Raw genomic sequence first — 19,863 nt, forward strand, 5'->3', positions numbered from 1 at the left:
TTGCACTAAAATTGTTAATGTCTCATTTGCACCACTTGCCTTCCATGACCCCATAAACCCCCTTGGGAGTCATGACCCACCGATTACAAACACTGATTTACACTATCAACTGCATTTCCCTGCCAGGGCAAGACTGGTTCCTACCAAGCATGTTCAGTTGTCTTGTAAAGTCTAGTCATCTCCTTTGATGGAGCTCCCGTTCCTTCATCAGAGCTTTTCTCCACTCGGGAACAGCCCTGCTCCAGGGTCCTTTTCTACACCAGCAAATATGCATCCATATAAACATCAATGCAAGTTTCAAGATAGAAATTCAAAAGCTGTTTAGGGACAATCAGCGACACACCTGTTGTTTGCAGTGTCATTGTAGCCGTGTCGGTCCCAGGATATTAGCGAGACAAGGTGGATGAGGTAATATTTATTGGACCAACTTCTGTTGGTGAGAGAGACAAGCTTTCAAGCTTCCAAGCCTACAGAGAACTCTTCCTTGGGTGTGGGAAAGGGACTCAGAGCGTCACAGCTAAATACAAGGTGGAACAGATTCTCTAGCATAAGCAGTTAGCACATGTTGCAAGAGAGCATTCAAGGTGAAGTGGGCTGTTAACACCTCTGGGATCATAGGACACAGCAAGGTTAGTGGGTTACAGATTGGTGTAATGAGCCATAAATCCAGCGCCTTTATTGAATCCATGATTTCGAGTATCTAGCAAAGTTATGAATTTAAGCTCCCAGGCTCGTCTTTTCATGGTATTGCGCGGGTTTCCTTTGAGGACGAAGATAAGAGGTCAGATGTGGAGTGGTCATTCTGTGAAAAGTGTTTGCTCGTAGGTAATAGGTGTTTTTCTAGTCTCATTTTTCTGTGTGAGTTCACTTGAGAGCATCGTGATTGTCTGGTTTCATCCATACAGTTGTTCTGGGGGCATTTAGTGCCCTACCCCACGTGTTGTGATAGAAAGGTGTAGGACCCATGGATCTTGAAAGGTGTGTCGTATCATCTTCACAGTGGAGCTATGTCTGCAGGGAGTTTGCCTCTGGGAGCTTACTTCTTGGCAAGTTTGGGGGAGTTTGAAGGCCAGAAGAGGGGGTTCAGGAAATGTTCCTTTCAGGAGCCAATGGGAGCTGTGGGGGTGGCACCTGAGGGCAGCGGCACGCGGAGACCCTCTGCCCTGCCCCCACCTAGGAGCCACTGCTGGGGAGGGGGGGCGTGTGCTGGTCACTTTGGGAGCCACGCCACCCGAGGTAAGCACCCCCCCCCGCTCCCCTCCCACACCCCAACCCCCGGCCCGGCCCAGCCCAGAGCCCGCACCCAGCATGCAAACATCCTCCCAGAGTCCACACCCCTCACCCCCTCACCCCCTACCCCAGCCCAGAGCCCACACCCCGCACCCAAACTGCCTCCCAGACCCCTCCTGCACCCCAAACCCCCTGCCCCAGTCAAGGTCCCTCATTTTATTTTCACTTACTTATAGGAGGAGGATGAAGAAAATTAAATGAAAAATGGGGAGGGGGAAATAAGAGAGAATGTTCTTTTCCTGGGCTGGGTCCCAGGGAGGGGGGACGAAAATGAATCTCTGCACAGGGCCCCGCTAACTCTAAATCCACCACTGTCTCAAGGGATCACCGAAACTACACACAATGACTGGTTTCAGAGTAGCAGCCGTGTTAGTCTGTATTCGCAAAAAGAAAAGGAGGACTTGTGGCACCTTAGAGACTAACCAATTTATTTGAGCATAAGCTTTCGTGAGCTACAGCTCACTTGGAATTCTATTCATGAAGTACGCCTGACTGGTCTTGTAGGATTGGGAGTAAACGTCATGGCGTCTCCTGTATTTGCATAAGTGTCATTCCAAGGTTATGTGTGTGTGTGTGTCCCCTCCCCTTCACCCAGCAGCTGCAAGCCTGAAGCAATTCAGCTGTGGAAACGCAAGACTATTCCTGCTGGATGCTTGAGGAATAAAGGTATTTAGTGCTGTGTTTTACAGCATACACACAAAAAAGTTAGATAAATACTCTTTCCAGAAGGTTGCCGTGTAATACTACTTTATTTATTAGAATTCAGAACCCTCAAACAGAGAGAGACAAAGCAGGCTGCTCCCTAAGGCAGCAAGGCAGAACTCACCGCGCCTTGTCCTAGGCAGGGTCTCTGTAGACTGAACTCTGAAGGCCCTCACTCTTAAAGTGATAGCTTGTCATTTTTAACCGTTTCTAATACACCTAGGGCAACCAGACAGCAAATGTGAAAAATCAGAACCGGAGGTGAGGAGTAATAGGCACCTATATAACTCAAAGCCCCGAAGATCGGGACTGTCCCTATAAAATCGGGACCTCTGGTCACCCTAAATACACCACATTTAGGATCCTAACTTGTATTGAAATTCCTTTGAGGGTCTGGGCCACAGAGCTCCTGGAAACCTATTCTTGATTTAAAAAATGAACAGAATTTTCCATCCTTACTGAGATCAAGTGAGTCATACATACTGTGGCTTTTGATGTAATGAGTCATCACACTCAACATTGGATTAGGCCAAAGAAGTCTAGACTTGATGCATGGTGACACTGTTCTCATGATAGAAGTAGGCCGCCTGATCATAATTGCTTCCATTTCAGAGGGGGAGGCACTGGGCATTCAGACATGCTCTCTCCATTACCCGCTGTTCTGACCAGTGAAACCGGCTGGAGAAGCCTTTAAGGCAGTCTCAGAATGGGAGGCTGCTCAGAAGTGCGGGAGGGTTTCCCGAGGGTCTGGTTGAAATTTTTCCACTGAAACTTATTTTCCCCCCAGCAGAAAATTGGCTTTTTGACCAAACAAAAATGTGTGTAGACGGTGTCGTGTCGTCTTTGAAAATTTTCATTATTTCTTTATTCTGAAAACCCCAAGTCCCCAAAGCAAAACACTTGGTATCCAACCACTACAGTGGGTTTTTTGTTTTGGACCAAAAATTTCTCAGTTTTCAGCCACAATTTCTCAGGTTTTGGTCGCCAAAACCAAAACCAAAAATTCTGTATTCTGTATTCTGATTAAATAGCAGCTTGGTCTGTGTGGTCTGAAAGCTACTACCAGAGGCAGGATGGTCCAGTGGTTAGGGCACTAACCTAGGACTTGGGAGACCCCTGAGAAGTTCCCTGCCTCTGCCGCCCACTTCAGTGTGCCTTTGGGTAGTTCCCCAGCTGTAAAATGGGGATAATCGGACTGCCTTACTTCACAGGGGGTGTTCTGCGGATCAGTACGTTACAGATTGTGATGTGCTCAGATAAGCAACGTAGGTACGTCTACGCTGCACCCCACTCGCGGCGACGTGTAGATTACGGGCTGCTACCTGCCACAGTGAAAAGTAGGCTACATCCACACTGCGGTGCGTAGCTGCAGCGGGGAAAGGCTCTGGCAGCGGAAAGCAGCCGGAGCCTTTCCCCGCTGCCGAAGTCTTTAATTGCAGCAGGGAAGGTCTCCAGCAGCTCCCTGCTGCAGGAGCCTTCCCTTGCCCTGGGAAGTTGCTGGAGCCTTTGCCTACTATCTCACCCCTGCCAGGGGAAAGGTCCTGGCAGCAGGAGGCAGCGAGAGAGGACACTGCTAAAAACAGCATGGGAGGAACTGCTTGGGCATGTAGCAAGCCTTGTAGGGTACATTCCCGCTAGGGTGCAGGTGTGGCTTTAAGCAGTGCCCCACCCTCTACAAAGCTATTTATACAGGTGCTAGGAGGGCATGAGGTGTATGAACGCTACACACCATCATAAGGCGTGTGCATTCTAGATGTACCCATAGAGAGACCACTCTGCACACGGGCGGTGGGTAGCATAGGCTGGGAGAGGCTGTGCCTCCCCCAAACAGCCAGGCGTGGCCCCGCCCCCAGGTCCCCTCCTGCCAGTTCCCCTGTCCCTGTGTCATGGCCCCGGCTCAGGCAGGGCTGGCGCGGGGGCCGCACCACCCACCCGGTGCTCTTGGGCTGGGAGCACTAGCCTGGGGCCGACGGCCATGGTGGGGGAGCTCTGGGCTCCAGCAGGGTGGGTGGGGAGCACGCAAGGGGTGGGGCTGGGGGCTAGCCTCCCAGAGCCGGCGGTTCAACTGTCCCTGGTGCTTGCAGTCCCTGGGGGCTCTGGGGGCTTTGAGAGTTCCAAGGCTGGTTTTATGTATTAAACCTACTGAGTTACATGATGAGCCATCAGTCCAGTACCATCAGCATCTCCACAGTAATCTGTGAGACAGGGTGTATTATACAGAGAGGACTTGGAAACAGGACTCCTAGGTTCCGTTCCTGGCTTTGCCGCTCACAGCGTATCCACGGGCAAGTCAGTTAGCCTTTATGTGCCCCAGTGTGCCCATCTGTGCCTAATAATTAGTATTTATCTCCTTGGGATATTATGAGACTTAATGGATTGATGTTTGCAAAACGAGGTCCTTGGATGACAAATGCCAGCAGAGTGCCAACTATTGTGGGTATTAGGGTAAGAAAGGAAAGGGAGAGGAAAACAGCCTGCCTTTTGTGTAAGGGATGTGAGTGAAATCATCCAAGACTGAGGTCCCAGTCCTGGAATTGGATCCATATGGGTGAACCATCATGGCTCTAATGGGGGTATCGGGGCTTAAGACCTTGCATCATACTCAATATCAGCCCAGACAAAGACCAGCAGTAAAAGTAAAGCTAAGCTTTCTGAAGACTGTAGAAACAGGTCGTCTGTAGATCAACAACTTGCTCTCTATAATCCATGGCATCATCTAATTTTCTTTCCAGATCTAGAGGGGTGAAGAACCCCCAGCTGGATTCCTTATCTCAAATGCAGAACAGGAAACCAAGGGTTTCTTCGAATGTCTAACTCCCCCATTAATTCCTCCCTTCCATTAACTGCTCCATTCCATTAATTCCTTGGCTGTATTCACAAAGCGGAACCTCCACCTCTTTTAAAAATAATTGTCGATTTCCAGTAATCTGAAACTAAAAGATGGTGCTGCCCCCGCTTGTCTGACTAGGATTGGGAAGCATTTGGTTGTTACTTTACTCTGAACAGCTCTTTCCCATAATGTCCCGTTTTGGGCCCCCCACTACAGAAGGGATGTGGACAAATTGGAGAGAGTCCTGCGGAGGGCAACGAAAATGATCAGGGGGCTGGGGCACATGACTTACGAGGAGAGGCTGAGGGAACTGGGGTTATTTAGTCTGCGGAAGAGAAGAGTGAGGGGGGGATTTGATAGCAGCCTTCAATTACCTGAAGGGAAGTTCCAGAGAGGATGGAACTCAGCTGTTCTCAGTGGTGACAGAACAAGGAGTAACGGTCTCAAGGTGCAGTGGGGGAGGTCTAGGTTGGACGTTAGGAAAAACTTTTTCACTAGGAGGGTGGTGAAGCACTGGGATAGGTTCCCTAGGGAGGTGGTGGAATCTCCATCCTTAGAGGTTTTTAAGGCCCGGCTTGACAAAGCCCTGGCTGGGATAATTTAGTTGGGGTTGGTCCTGCTTTGAGCAGGGGGTTGGACTAGATGACCTCCTGAGGTCCCTTCCAACCCTGACCTTCTATGGTTCTATTATAACGCAGATAGGTATAGGTCCAGAGGCAGTAGCACCAATGAATCAAACTTTGCAGATGTGTCTTTATTGGGGTTACGCTGTTCTGTGTTCAACCCATGTCCATCTCTGCCTTGAATGCCTTATGCCTCTTCTGGGCTCCATATTTCCCTGATGACACTCTCTTGAGGGATGCATTTTTCAAAGGGCTTCTGCCCTTTTGCTCCAATGTTTTGGCACCTGCTGTAAGGACCAAATTGCCTGACAGTGGGTTCAAGTTAGGTAGCTGGAGGCACAAGTACTCGGCTTTCCAGCCATGTGTGCAAATAGTTGGTGCATCTCAAGGCTGGTTTTCAAAGGTACCGAGCATCCCCGCTCCAGTTGAAGCCAGTGGAAGTTATAGGGGCTCGGATCTTCTGAAAACCTGGTCCATTGTACCTGCTAAAAGGAAGGTCAGATCTCAGCCATTTTAAAAATGTCTCCCGTGCAAGCAATGGCTTTCCTTCAGTCCAATGCACGGCAGCCATTAACCCTGGGCCTGGACATTACTGTACAAGCAGTACAGTAGTCAGCAGGGTGGGGCCGTGTTCTAGTTGGGTTTTAATGGAAGGGTGGATCTTGTTGGCCTGGGGCAGGAAGTGGCTCTGTTTGGCACAGCCTGGCTGTTTCCAATGACGTGACAGGAAACCAGCCAGCAACAGGACTCCAGTTGGGAAGGTGAAGCCCCTCGCACTTACAACCAATCTTGGGGGTGGGAGCTCTACATTCAGAACACAGAGGGGATCTTTCCAGGTCACAGTTGAAACCATGGGCACGTAAGTGGTGGCCACAAGAGGTTCACACACACTGGGTGTCTTTGAATGGATCCTTGCACACCTAGGAGCTCACGGGGCCCGACAAACACACGTATCAGGCATGCAACAGGTATGCACACCTATTTTGCAGTTGTCAATGACATCTAAACATACTCCTTTGGGTTCGTCATTATAAAGCTCTTAGAACAATTCATCTCCCTGACAGTCTCTCCCTCCCTCCATACAAATAAAACTGATGGTGCAAGGCTCAGTTATTTAAGGTTTAATATACGGCCCATGCCTCGGGGTGGGCCATTCTTGCATATTCCATGCATGCTCCTTGCATCATGCATGGGCCATCGTAGCAGTTGTGGTGGTCTGGTCTGGTCTGTCTTTCTCTTCTTTGAATTGGCGAGTGAGACATGTTGAAATCCCTCACTTCAAACAGCTCCATAACATCCGATGAAGCAGCTGGAATTAAAGACGCTGACGCTACGTAAACATGTTGGAATTTGAAGTTCCTTTATTCTTTGCCACCGCATGACCCTGGGGTTCTGGAAACGAGAACAACAGTTCATCTTCAAAGAATTCCCCCAGGAAGTCTTGTATTCCGATGCATTTCTCAGGCCTCTTGCTGCTGATGCTAATTTATTCTTTCTATTACAACGTGAGTGATCAAGTCATTTCATAACCAGAGACAATTTAAGCACCGGTTGGTCTAAGGTAGCTTAATTTCTGGCCTTGGGAAGTAGAAAAGACCCAATGAATGGTTTATTGGGTTAGTAGTGGGTGTGAGGGGAGCTCACAGCGGGTGCTTTGGTCTCCATGGTCCGTTTGGTCTGTGGGCTCTGAGATGAGTTCGCCATCTAGTGCTATGTGTGATGGTGGTTTTGTGCTGTAGATGCTTGTTTAACACACTAGTGAGCCTGCATGACACAGTGGCCTGAGAACAACCCACTCAGCTGACATAACCCACCAAAGGGCCATGAGATGGGGATGGCATCTCTCTGACTGTACCCTTCCTTTATTGCTGCTCGGTGCATTGACTGACCTCAGAGGACAGTCAGGGGCTGTCATTCAGTCATCCTCCATTCACCATCCCCAGAGCACCCAGCCCTCACTGAGGATAAGGGATGTCACCCCTCAAGCAAGAGCCAGTGAACAGACCTTGATCATTAGAAGAGCAGGAGGGTGACAAGGAAGGAAGAGACTCAGATAAAGGCGGGGACTTGGGTGGGGGCAGAAGGGAAGCGTTCATTACCACTCCCAGAAAACTCATTTAACCCAGCTGCTGTAGGCAGAGAACATTGTGCACCCAGCATGAAACTCCCCCCTTCCAGAGGGCCAGCCCAAGGAGTATACGGCACAGGCAGAGGGTAGCCACCAACTGCAGCCCAGAGCCCTACTCAAAGCATCACAGTTGTCAATGGCAGGGGTGGGGGGAATTTTAGGCGAAGGACACCCAGGCAAACACTGGAATGAACTGGGGGCTTCCGTGTCTGCCCAGAGCCTCTGTGAAAGGCACATGCACGTAGCTAAACGGCGTGGAATTTAGTTCATTTACCTTGGTGGGCCGAAGGGCTGAGCTGATACTGCTTGGATTGGAACCCGTGGTTCTAGGCAGTCCAGGTATTAGGCACCTGAGGGTTGGACTACCAGACTGTCCCCTATCCACTGAGGGCTGGGCTATTAGGTCATCGCCACCAGGCCATCCATGGAGGTTCAGACCGTTGTGGCTCCCAGACTTGATTGGTTCAGGTACCACCACCTTAAAAATGGTGTGAAGTGAATGCCTGGAACATCAAGTTTGCATCCCACAGTTTGGGAACTCCTGCTGAAGCTGTCCCTCCCACGTAGCCCTTCTAGCCTCTGAGCTGTAGACCATGAGGCCATCTCCACTGACCCAGTCCCTCTACCCCATGTTTAGGCTGCTAGCTCAATGTTTGGGGCTGCTTGTTTTCATTGTTCTCTTCCCACTCCTACGTGCCCGGCCAGCAGCCCACCAAAACGCTGCAATGGGAACAAAACCGCTATTAATAGATCTGCGTGCAGAAGCAAAGACATTTCCTGCTGTTCTGTGGAACTGGAGCCCCAAACCTTTTCTAGAAAGAGGCAGCTTCCTTCCTGACCAGAGGGCTGACATTCATTGTTTTGGCTGCTCTGAAGAAACGCGGAGAATTTCCATTCTTTAGACATGCCTCCCACCCCATGATGAAGCATGGGACAGATCTTTCTCTTTCTAGTTTCATTGAGTTTGAATGCAAGGGAATATTTTCTCCAGGAATGCAATGCTTCTTTCCAGGGGTCTGGGACAGAGCACACACTGAGCTCGCCACCTGAGGTTATTTTCCCACCCCTTCCAGGATGAACGTTGTCTGGGTAATTTCCTTTGTGATCCCTGCTCATAATATTCCTTAGTGTAACGGTTGTAACCCATGCAGACGTAGTGTAGCTCTCTGTCTTCCCCTAGTGTCTGGACCACACAGAGCTTTGTGCCTGCTTCTTGCTAACAAAGGTGAATCTTTTAGCTCATTATCAGAGGCGCATGCTTGTAGAGACAGAAGTCTGCAGTCTGAACCCGGCCATTGACAACTGTGACACTTTGGGGCAGGGGTGGTCAACCTGAGCCTGAGAAGGAGCCAGAATTTACCAATGTACAGAGCCACGGTAATATGTCAGCAGCCTCCCATCTGTTTCCGCCCCCCCATCCTGCCACTTCCAGAGCCTCCCATAAGGTGACGAGATAGCAAGTGTAAAAAATCGGGACACGGGGTGGGGGGTAATAGGAGCCTATATAAGAAAAAGCCCCCAAAATCAGGACTGTCCCTAATAAAATCGGGGCATCTGGTCACCCTAGCCTCCTACCCACTGGCAGCCCCGGCAATCAGCACCTCCCCCTCCCTCCCAGCGCCTCCCAATCAGCTGTTTCGTGGTGTGCAGGAGGCTGGGGGGGCGGGGGGAGAGGGAGAAGCGAGTGGAAAGGGGTGGAGTGGGGACAGGGCCTGGGGCAGAGCCAGGGGTTGAGCAGTGGGCACCCCCCCCCCGGCACATTGGAAAGTTGGTGACTGCACAAGGAGCCGCATGTGTCTCTGGAGCCAGACGTTAGCCACCCCTGCTTTGGGGTTTCCCACAGATGGGGGGGGGGTTTCCTGTCACCGCGGATGTGCTTAAGCCATGCTAAGATTAATAGCTGCTCTCTACTTATTTATGCGGCGCATGGCACTGACTGGAGATGGAAACCCAGCGGTTTCTCAGTCGCTCGCTGTGAATCTGTATCTAGCTTTAGGCTCCCTCTCTCTCCAAAGGGCAGCAACCACGGTGCTCTGCGCAGTGTCCTGCTTGAGTTTTTCATAGATATTTAGCTCAGAAGGGACCATTATGATCTAGTCTGACCTCCTGCACAGTCAACAGGTCTCAAATGCAAGAGCTTCTGCTCACACTGTCCCTCCTCACTGGGCAGTCACCATGCACAACCGCCGTGTGCCCCGGGGGGGGGGGGCAGGGCATCTTGCACGCTCCCTTTGCACCAGCAGTTGTTTCCATCAGACATTTATGGTCTAATGAATTGCCCTTTTCCGGCTAAACTGCTTCTGCCACGGGACAATTCCTAACCAGCTCCCCCTTGGATCACCAGCAGGCTGCTCTCGCCCTTGCTCCTTCCCTTCCACCAAGGGCTTTGCTACATGCAGGGGCTGGCTGGGGGCGAGGAACCACCCCGGGGGACGCCCTGAAGGCGCCCCCAGATCAGGGTGCATATTGGTTCGACAGGGCCATGGTCAAGGCTCCCCTTCCCTGCCCTCCAGCACGCAAGACGCCTCCACCCCTGTGGCGGGAGACGTCCTTCCCCAAGGGCTGGCTGGTGCTCCCCTCGGCAAGCGGCCCCGCACCCTGTGACTCCCTCCGCTCCAGCCCGGCCAGAGACCGCGGCCCCGCCCGGCCGCGGGAGCAGAGTCCCCAGTGGTTTGAGCATTGGTCTGCTAAACCCAGGGTTGTGAGTTCAATCCTTGAGGGGGCCATTTAAGGATCTGGGGGGAAAATTGGGGATTGGCCCTGCTTTGAGCAGGGGGTGGGACTAGATGACCTCCTGAGGTCGCTTCCAGCCCTGATAGTCTATGATCTATCTCCCCGCAGGCGCTGCTCTGCGCCGGCCGCTCTCAGCCGGGGCGGGCGCCCCAGGCCTGCAGTGCGCGCCGCCGGGCAGCAGGGGCCGCTGTTCGGCGCAGCCGGCTTGGCCCCCCCCCGGGGAGCGCTGACCCGGGAAGTGAGCGCGCGCGGCGGCGGCCGGGGTCCTGCGGCCCATGTGCGCGCGGGCGGCATGGCCGAGGCTCCGCAGAGCAGGATGCAGGAGGCCATCGACAGCATGGTGCAGGGGCTGGAGCGGGAGAACATCCGCAAGATGCAGGTAACGGGGAGGGGGCCCCCTCTTCTGTGCTGCCAGCCCCCCCCATCTACCTGCTCCTCTCCCCCCCACCCCCAGCAGTACCCTGCTTTCTGACCCATTGCAATGCGCCATGCGGGGAGCAAACCCGTGAGCCTAGCCCCCTCCCCGCCCCCCCTCTTCTGTGCTGCCAGCCCCCCCCATCTGCCTGCTCCTCTCCCCCCCCCCCCCAGCAGTACCCTGCTTTCTGACCCATTGCAATGCGGGCCCGGGCTCCTCTGGCCATGCGGGGAGCAAACCTGTGAGCCTAGCCCCCTCCCCGCCCCCCCTCTTCTGTGTTGCCAGCCCCCCCCATCTATCTGCTCCTCTCCCCCCCACCCCCAGCAGTACCCTGCTTTCTGACCCATTGCAATGCGGGCCTGGGCCCCCCCTGGCCATGCGGGGAGCGAACCCGTGAGCCTAGCCCCCTCCCGGCCCCCCCTCTTCTGTGCTGCCAGCCCCCCCATCTACCTGCTCCTCTCCCCCCTCCCCAGCAGTACCCTGCTTTCTGACCCATTGCAATGCGGGCCCAGGCTCCTCTGGCCATGCAGGGAGCAAACCTGTGAGCCTAGCCCGCCCCCCCCCCCCCGCGCCCTTGTGGGTCTGTCTGTAGAGAGGCCCTGGACCCTTAGTGAAGGGGGGGAAGGGGTCAGTGAGCTCTGCCCCCATGCCTACTGGAGCATGTGTGTGTGTGCAGGGATCAGGGCCCCTCTGTGCGCAAGGCTCTGGGCCCCGCACCGCGGTGGGGGTGGGTCAGGGCTACGCTCAAGGAGAGTTGGGGGGGGGGTCAAAGCCAGGCCGTTCTGCAAACCCCAGGTGGCTGTGGGAGGTCAGCACTCTCTGCACAGGGCCCCCCACTGAAAGGGACAGGTGTATTGCGGGGGGGTTCAGATGTGCGTTGCTACAGGCGACGGCTTTGGAAAAGCCAGCTTTCTTTCCCGCCCTTGCAGGGTAACATGTTTCGGTGCAGCGCCGACTGCTGCGAGAACGACCTGGCCTCCATGCAGCAGGTGCACCACTGCATCGAGCGCTGCCATGCGCCCCTGGCCCAGGCCCAGGCAGTCGTCACCAAAGAGCTGGAGAGGTTCCAGGTGAGGAGAAAGCGACCGGTGGACCCCGGTGCGGGCGAGCCCTGGCGTTCCCGTAGGGAAATAGGATCGACGGCGGCGGTCTCTCGGGCCCCAGCTCCCCACGGAATCTGATCCCGGCTTAGTCTCAAGCCGGGCGCAGAGGTTTGCCGTGGATGCACCTGGGTGTGGGGCGAGCCAGTGCTGGGCCAAACCCCGTTGTAAAAGTAACCCGGACAAAAGGGGATGTACCCAAGCAGGGAGTTGGTAACATGAACGGGGCATCTCATTTTGGAGAAGAGACGACTTTGAGGGAGGGGGGTATTGGATACTCAGGGTTCTGCTTTGCGTTAAATCCAGGCTCACTGTGGAACATAAGGCTTGATCCCCCCCCCCCCCCGCCCCTATTACCAATGTATCTGAGAGCCTCGCAGTCTTGTTCACACGGTCTGTAATTACCTTCACGACCCCCGGGGAGGTAGGGCAGTGCTGTTCTCAGTTCACAGAGTCAGTATTGTTCGCCCAAGATCACACAGGACGGCTGTGGCCAAGCAGGGACTTAAACTCGGGTCTCCCAAGTTTTAACCCCGGGACCGTCCTTTCTCTCTTTGTCACACACTGAATTTGACTCCGTCCTGCTTCAGAAGGATGGCATTTGGGGGTCACAGAACAATGTGATCTTCAAGGGCCTCTCTCCTGAGAACCTCAATAGGGGTCCCAGCAGTGTTGCAGCTTTTATTATGCAGGGGAGATGCCTCCTAGGATCTGGGCTGAGACCCCCCAAGCAGCCATCGCATCATCTCTAAGCTGCTGCTGACCTGAGCTTGGTTAATACTGATGACCTAGAGGTGAAATGCCCTGTGTCAAATACACATCATTCAGTCCTTGGTCTCAGTGTAAACTGCTGGCCATGTGGAACAGTAATTAACCACTGGAACAACTTACCAAGAGTTAGAATCATAGAAGATCAGGGTTGGAAGGGACCTCAGGAGGTCATCTAGTCCAACCCCCTGCTCAAAGCAGGACCGATCCCCAACTAAATCATCCCAGCCAAGGCTTTGTCAAGCCTGACCTTAAAAACTTCTAAGGAAGGAGATTCCACCACCTCCCTAGGTAACGCATTCCAGTTCTGATGGATCACTGGCAATTTTCAACCGAGATTGGTTGTTTTGCAGAAAGCTCTGCTCTAGGAATTATTTTGGGGAGTTCTCTCAGACTAGATGATCACAGTGGTCCCTTCTGGCCTTGGAACCAATGAGCTAGGCTGAGACACCCTGCCCGACTTATTGCATGTAGACCACCACATAGCAAAATGACTTTGGAGGTCTCGTTGCAAATGGTGGTAAACTTCGAGCCTGCAGCAAGCTTCATTCTTCTTCCATCCATCCCCTCCATTACAAATAATTGTGTTCTGTGGCCAAAGGCATGAGGGCCTGCCATCTGAGAAGTGGATAAGAGCTCGTTTGTCCAGCTACTACACCACCCAATGCATTTTGCTCGCAGCTGCGTGGACTCTAACTGTCCGGAATTCTCATTTGCAGGACCGTTTGGCTCGCTGCACGATGCACTGTAATGACAAAGCCAAAGATTCCCTGGATTCAGGGAGCAGGGAGCAGCAGGTGAAGCAAGAGCTGGAGAGCTGCGTGACAAAGTGCGTTGACGACCACGTGCATCTCATCCCCAGCATGACCAAGAAAATGAAGGAGACTTTGGCAGCCATTGCACAATAAAGCTGCGTCTGTTTGGGGAGAGAGAGGGAGAAGTGTAGCTCCTATTAAAAGAGAGACGTGTACACGGAGATTCGTGTTGGAAATTGAGGAATGAAAATGGATGATTAGGGTGATTTTTGCATTTTCCAAGTATTGCAGTTGTCCATTCGAGAGTTGGTTTGGTTTAAGGGCTTGGTGGTCTGGGGCTGATTTGAGGGATGTCACCAGTTGTGGAGAGGACAGACCCCAGTTCTCAAAGGGTTAATGGTCAGTGTATGTACACACCATGCTGATAATAGCAGTGTCCTCCACTGACCTTGACTTCCCTCTGAATTTAGGCCTGCTGGAAGGCACCAGTTTGACAGGCCCAGAGCCTGAGGGGCCTTTGTCCCTAAGACAGGGGTAACAGCAATGCAAGCTTCCCCAGTACTGCCTAACCAATATTCCTCAATAGTGCCCTGCAGGAGTTAAGGGCCAGGTTCTCAGCAGATGTAAATCAGTGTAGCCCCATTAGTGACAGTGGAGCTTTGCCAGTGTAAACCCACTGAGGATCTGGCTCCAAAAGGCCAGTCTCTGTGTCCTTTTGATGGTGGTGATGTGATGGGCTAGGAGGATTTGAAGTGAAACTATCACTGGGTTGGGTTTGAACTGATGCCCTAGAGTTCCAGTATTCCTGCCTCACTTGTTCTCCAGCCTGTTGTGATTACAAAAAAATGCTTTGGGGACAGGATTTTCTCCTCCTCAGCTGCTCTCACGTCTGCAGAACTTACCGTCTAGCACTGACAGGTCCCTCTAGTGCAGATTTCTTTTGCCGTGGAAGAAACAATGCAAAAGGGAGTGTGTGCAATGTATTAGATAATAAGTCTGTTTCTCTTACAATGTTTCTTCCACCAGGAATCAGGGAGAACATTTTTGCATTGGTAGGTCAAGTCTCTGCAGTTAAAACATCTTCAGCCTCTACTGCCACTCACACTGGTATAAATCAGGAGTAATGCTACTGGAATAAATGGAGATATGCCTGTGTGTAAACCCAGCGTGACTGAGTGGAGAATCAGCCCCTTGTCTTCATCAGGCCACCAACCCTGCAGTGTCTTAATTCTACTAAAAGAGCAAGGTCATCCAGCCCAGTATGGGTTCTCTGGAGCAATGATTCACAAGAAGTAGCATGCTCTGTTGAAAAGGGATGGCCAATACCACTTAATGATCCACTCCTGATGGTTTTACACCAGTATGACTCTATTGGCTTTAGTGGAGTTACTCCTGATTTATAGCGGTATAAGGAACAGCAGCGTTGGGCCTGAAGTCTGTCTTTAAGAGTTATACCAGGTACATTGTTCCATGCAGTGTGGCATAAATAACTGTCCTCACCTGAGCCTCTGGAAAACAACCACTGAAGGTTTTAATATTAGAATTAAAGATTTAAGGTTTAAGGATTCTGTCCTCCTTTTTGACCTGATATTCCTAATTAAACACACAGAGAGTCTGTCTCTGTTCTCCCTCATCCTGGTATAAATCAGTTTTTCTGCTAAAGTATTGGATTTACAGCAGCGTAAATCAGTGCACAATCAGATTCTTCAGGATGTTGCAGTGCGGGCTTGAGGTGGATTTCACATCTTGTTCCTCCCCGGAGCAGCGGGGAGAGGGAGCAATGCAGAGGAGGTTGGCTTGAATGCTGGGGCAAGGCGTGACTCCGTGAGTCATGGAGCAGCATTACTGGCTGCCTCAGATGTGGAGCTACTCAGCTGCAGGAGGAGACAGTTCTGAATCTGTGGTCCTCAAGGTAAATGAGCACAATACAGAGAGATGATCACCGCCAAAATAAAAAGGGGAAACGACATCCGGTAAACAGCAGCACCACCTTGTCCTGTCCTTGTGGCTGGAGACACGGTAGCGAGTATCTTAGGATGGTTCTATTTATTGTGAGCTGAATGACCTGTTGCGTACCTTCTCAGGAACAGCTATAACGAACACAACCATTTTGTTCTGTCCTTTTAAAAACTGATTTATTTTCCGAAAGTTTGATTCAAAAATAAATGTTAGATGACAACTTCCTCCGTATTTTTACTTACGACAAGGCTTGGCATGGCTCCGCTGCGAGAAGTGCTGGATTTTGACTGTACATATTCTAGTGCTTGGGAACCAGAGGGCAAGCTTATCCGTAATCCTGTTTCGCGCCTTCCGGGGGGCAAGGCACAATGGAGCTCGGGGGTGCTAGGGGCTTTGCCAGCAGAAAAGTGGGGAGCCCCTTCCCCAAAGAGCTTACGATCGAAATAGACAAGACAGGGGAAAGGGGATGTAACCTAGAGTCATGAAAGGGCTGGCAGCAAAGGTAGGGAAAGTTTCTCCTGCATTGGAATTTCTGATTCACCACTTCCTTGAAAAGTGGGCCCCTGGAATTCGGAGCGGGACCCGAATTCGCATCTAAACGTTGACCCTGGTGCTAATCTGCTGTAAGCGTCCCACTAAATGGGACGAGCAGGGTCGTATTGCCGCGGGGAGCCGCGCATCAATATTTTTGGCGCGTCAGTGTGCCCCGGCAAGCGCGCTGCGGGCGGCTCCGGGTGGGGAATTGGGCTTGTCATCCGCTCTCAGTGCCCGTTCTGCAACCATCTTGCTCCCGAGCTGCCGCTACGTAGATAGGGCCGCTCTTCTGAGGAATACGGGGAAGTGAGTCGCGTGGCCTCCCCGCAGCGCTGCCGGGAGGAAGCGGCACGGCCCGCAATTGGCTGGCGGGTCAGTGAGGTCACCCGCAGGCGATACCGGCGATCACGCTGATTGGGTCAGTGATTTGAAGTCATACGCATGCGCTCCCGGCGTTACTGTTGATTGGCTGGACGCGGGCAAGCCCGCGGCCTCGGCGTAATCCCTGATTGGTCGCTGAGCCGCGGACGGGGTGACGCCAGCGCTGGAGCCGTGCGGAGGAGCGCCAGGCGGTTGTGGCGGGGCTGACTGAGGCGGCGCCATGAGTAAAGCGCACCCGCCCGAGCTGAAGAAGTGAGTGCGGCCGGGGGGCGGCGGCGGCGATCGCCCCGCGGGGGGAGGCGGGGGATGTGGAGCGAGCGTGGGGGGGGGGTAGCCCCTGGGCCAGAATTTCAGTAGGACCCACCTTTATGGCCTCCTGCCCCCTGTGTCCCGGCATGCACCGCGCTGCCCAGCGGGGCCTCTCTGCGCGGGGCGGGCGAGACCCCCCCCCTCTGGGATAACTCCTCCCCCCGCCCCTTCCCCCCCCCCCGTGCTGGGCACGTGGTGCCACCTCGGGTAGGGCCCTGGGGCAGCCCCGCCCCATCCACCCTGGCAAGGGGCACGTGCGTAGGGACCCCCCCCCCATTCTGGGTGACATCAGGCTGGGTGCCCCAGAGCAGAGCTTGACTCAAGTCTCTGTGCCCCCCCCCCCCCAAATACACGCAGAATTGCAGTGCGCTGTTGGCCCGTGGTCAGGCTGCCGGGCCGTGGTACCGTGCCCAGAGAGCCCCGCACTGAGCCGGTACATTGACCATGGCGTGGCACCTGCGTGCACGCCAGCGGGATGCCCGGGAGCGGGCCGATGGGCCGCGCCATTCATGTTCTGCGTTAATGCGTACCGTCTTTCTGCCCTGCTAACGTGCGGCTCTTCCCCCTTATGCCTTTCAGATTCATGGACAAGAAGCTGTCACGTGAGTTCTTTATGCGCCTAGATTTATTCCGAGCATCGCTGTCGTTTTAAAGTTCCCATGGTAGCAGGAAGAGAGCCTGAGACATAAGCCCTTGTATTAGAAGCCTGGTATGAGGCAGGACCTGCTCACAGAATCTGGCAAGAACAGGGATGATATTGCAGAAATGCACATTCCTAAGAAGTGCTAGTCACTGTGTACTCACGCAAACATCCTTATATCAAGGATGGTACAAAAACAGTCCCCAAGGATAACAGGAACGCAGAAGAACAATCACCAGCACACTAAATGCCTAACCACTATGAAGCTCTAATGTAACTTTACTCCTGCATTTTGAGGGGTACTATGTGTGATATCAGCCTACAGTCTGCTAATATTGACCACCATCCAGACTTCCTCATTATTATACTGCATTTTTGTATATGAAGCCCGTGGAATAGGGAATACTAGTTCTAGTAAGCAGTGGTCCATTCACATGCAGTATGCCTAGGTTTCAAACCGTCATAGCATTAAAAGATGGTTCTAAAGCTCCCGTCTCAAAGGTAACACTTCCTAACCAAGAAAGCTAAATACTACAGCTGTGTGCCAGTAGTTTTTTTTTTTTGTTTTTTTTTTTAAATTATTTGCCAAATATTTCTTCTAGTGAAGTTAAATGGTGGCCGACATGTCCAAGGGATATTGCGAGGGTTTGACCCCTTCATGAATCTAGTGATAGACGAGTGTGTGGAGATGGCACAAGGTGGACAACAGAACACTATAGGGATGGTGGTAAGTAGAGAATTTTCACCCCTATTGGATGGTATGGGTTGAAACATTTTTAGAGAGTGTGTGTGTGTGTGTGTGTGTGTGGTGGTGGGGGGGTTCCTTATTTCAGACTCTTTCCCCAGTCCCCACCTGTTGCCATAATTCAAGTATCTTGATGAGCACTATTTTCTAGCAAATGTGCCTGAACCAGGTGAATTCTAGGAAACTAGATAGTCCACACCATACTTGTCACTGAATAATCTCTGGGAGGTTTATGAGTCAAAGTTAATTGCTGTTCATCTTTCTAGAAGAGCTAATCTGGAGAAATATACATGCTGTAGACTACTTCCTAGCTGGGTTGTTTGCTAGCATTAAATACTTCTGATCTTTGTCCCATCTCTAGTTCTGCTAAACCACATTGGTTGCGAAAGAATTCTAATCTTTTTATATTCCTTATTTTTAGGTAATACGAGGAAACAGCATCATTATGTTAGAAGCCTTGGAACGAGTATAGATTAACCAGTGAACTCCTGCCTAGCGCTGTGATAAACCTCCCCTTAACTCCAGCTGTCTTGTTAACGAATGAGGAGTCTTCAGGAACTGTACATTCCTCATGTAAACTTATTTTTGTTAAATAAATTTTGTAATGGTTAACATAACTTGAGTAAATTAAATTAATGTAACTTCCTCTTAAAACTGGTGCCGATTGCCTGCTGAAGTATCTTGTGCATATTCCAGAAAGTCTTGGCTCTGGAGTGCACCAGAAGTAACTGAGAAACTTTAGTTCTGTGGTAGCACAATAGGTGAGCTATACCTTTTTTATTTCACCATTTTATTAATACACAAGCTTTCAGGCCAGCAGGACTAGACACTTTTAATCTTTCCCCTTCATTATTTCAAGTGAAAAATGTCTAGGAACAGGTCTCCAGTCTTCACAGCAGAAAAGAGCCAGAAACATGGACTGTGAATCTTTTCCTACAGTGTTAGTGGTAGCATTATGAATTTCAGTCTGCCTCTTTCCCATCCATTTTGGCCTATTTTAAAATGTGTTTAGAGCAGAAAGGTACTGAATTACTAATCTTTTTCCTTAGCTGGGAAGGATTTAGGCTATCCTGGTCTGGTCACAAGTCCAGCTATTGGAGTCCAGAGGGGATGTGAAAAAGCCCCCAGACTCTACACCTCTCCAGGAAAGCCTTCAGGTTCACCTTCAGCGATTACTTCATGAGCTGGGTGCGTCAGGCTACTGGGAAATCAAACACTAAACATGGTAATAAAACTACTCCATTGTGATGTTTCTGGAGTTCAAACCATTCCAGCTGGTTCTGATAGTGAAACAGCAGTGTATTTACTATAGTGAACAACTCTAGCACAGTACAATAGATGAACTCCTTGCACAGTGAGCTGTTCCCTCATGTGGAACTAACATTTATAGATAGTGGAGTTACAGCAGCAGATAATTTGGCCTCTGGACACGTGATTCATATTTCAATTTTGCTACTGCAGTGCAAAACCTCTCTAACAATGAAATCCTTTAATAGGCTTGGGCTAAAGCATTTGCCCCACCTTTTGCTTTACAAAGAGTGGCACCTATTTAATTATATAAAAACCAAAACAGTTCTGTTATATCTGAATAACTTTCACTTTCACAGACATATTGTCTACTGCTACTAGAAACAGGCCTTAAAAATGCTGAAGAAAGAATAGGCCAGTCCTAAGGATCTTCAAAAGATTAAACTATCAATAACTAGCATGTACATAAATATTAAAAAATGGTTGTATAGAGACTTGACACTTTTCTGGTATGAAGGTTCTGTGGCTTTATACTTTTCTCCACAGCAGACTAGAAGGCACAGACATATGACTCATGGAAACAACCTAATCTTCCCAGGAGATGCAGCTACTGTTTAAAGGATGATCAAACCCTTGATGCAGTTTGCTTCTCAATACCACCCTCTACTCCGATAGTTTGTTTCAGAGGACATTTTTATATATA

The 19,863-nt window shown here is 51.4% G+C and overlaps 2 protein-coding genes across 2 annotated transcripts; both read left to right on the plus strand.

Annotated features, from left to right (window-relative positions):
* The first annotated feature begins 10,512 nt into the window (after nucleotides 1–10,512).
* FAM136A (family with sequence similarity 136 member A) lies at nucleotides 10,513–15,523 on the plus strand. The gene is made up of 3 exons (XM_084615100.1): nucleotides 10,513–10,685; nucleotides 11,651–11,791; nucleotides 13,309–15,523. The coding sequence occupies exons 1-3, from the start codon at nucleotides 10,599–10,601 to the stop codon at nucleotides 13,495–13,497; spliced, it is 417 nt and encodes a 138-aa protein (XP_084471226.1). The 5' UTR covers nucleotides 10,513–10,598; the 3' UTR covers nucleotides 13,498–15,523.
* Nucleotides 15,524–16,331: 808 nt separating this feature from the next.
* On the plus strand, nucleotides 16,332–18,529 carry SNRPG (small nuclear ribonucleoprotein polypeptide G). Its single transcript, XM_084615249.1, has 4 exons — nucleotides 16,332–16,470; nucleotides 17,107–17,129; nucleotides 17,770–17,894; nucleotides 18,334–18,529. The coding sequence occupies exons 1-4, from the start codon at nucleotides 16,439–16,441 to the stop codon at nucleotides 18,382–18,384; spliced, it is 231 nt and encodes a 76-aa protein (XP_084471375.1). The 5' UTR covers nucleotides 16,332–16,438; the 3' UTR covers nucleotides 18,385–18,529.
* The last annotated feature ends 1,334 nt before the right edge of the window (nucleotides 18,530–19,863 follow it).

This window comes from Lepidochelys olivacea, assembly GCF_965140295.1.
Source record: "Lepidochelys olivacea isolate rLepOli2 genome assembly, chromosome: 26".
NCBI lineage: Eukaryota > Metazoa > Chordata > Testudines > Cheloniidae > Lepidochelys > Lepidochelys olivacea.

What these genes read in the sequence shown, in the direction of transcription:
- FAM136A (XM_084615100.1), top strand. Translation starts at nt 10,599, where the DNA reads ATGGCCGAGGCTCCGCAGAGCAGGATGCAGGAGGCCATCGACAGCATG. An exon ending in AGAACATCCGCAAGATGCAG is followed by an intron (nt 10,686 to 11,650) that starts GTAACGGGGAGG and finishes CCGCCCTTGCAG; the next exon opens with GGTAACATGTTTCGGTGCAG. An exon ending in AAGAGCTGGAGAGGTTCCAG is followed by an intron (nt 11,792 to 13,308) that starts GTGAGGAGAAAG and finishes TCTCATTTGCAG; the next exon opens with GACCGTTTGGCTCGCTGCAC.
- SNRPG (XM_084615249.1), top strand. Translation starts at nt 16,439, where the DNA reads ATGAGTAAAGCGCACCCGCCCGAGCTGAAGAA. An exon ending in CACCCGCCCGAGCTGAAGAA is followed by an intron (nt 16,471 to 17,106) that starts GTGAGTGCGGCC and finishes TATGCCTTTCAG; the next exon opens with ATTCATGGACAAGAAGCTGT. An exon ending in AGAACACTATAGGGATGGTG is followed by an intron (nt 17,895 to 18,333) that starts GTAAGTAGAGAA and finishes CCTTATTTTTAG; the next exon opens with GTAATACGAGGAAACAGCAT.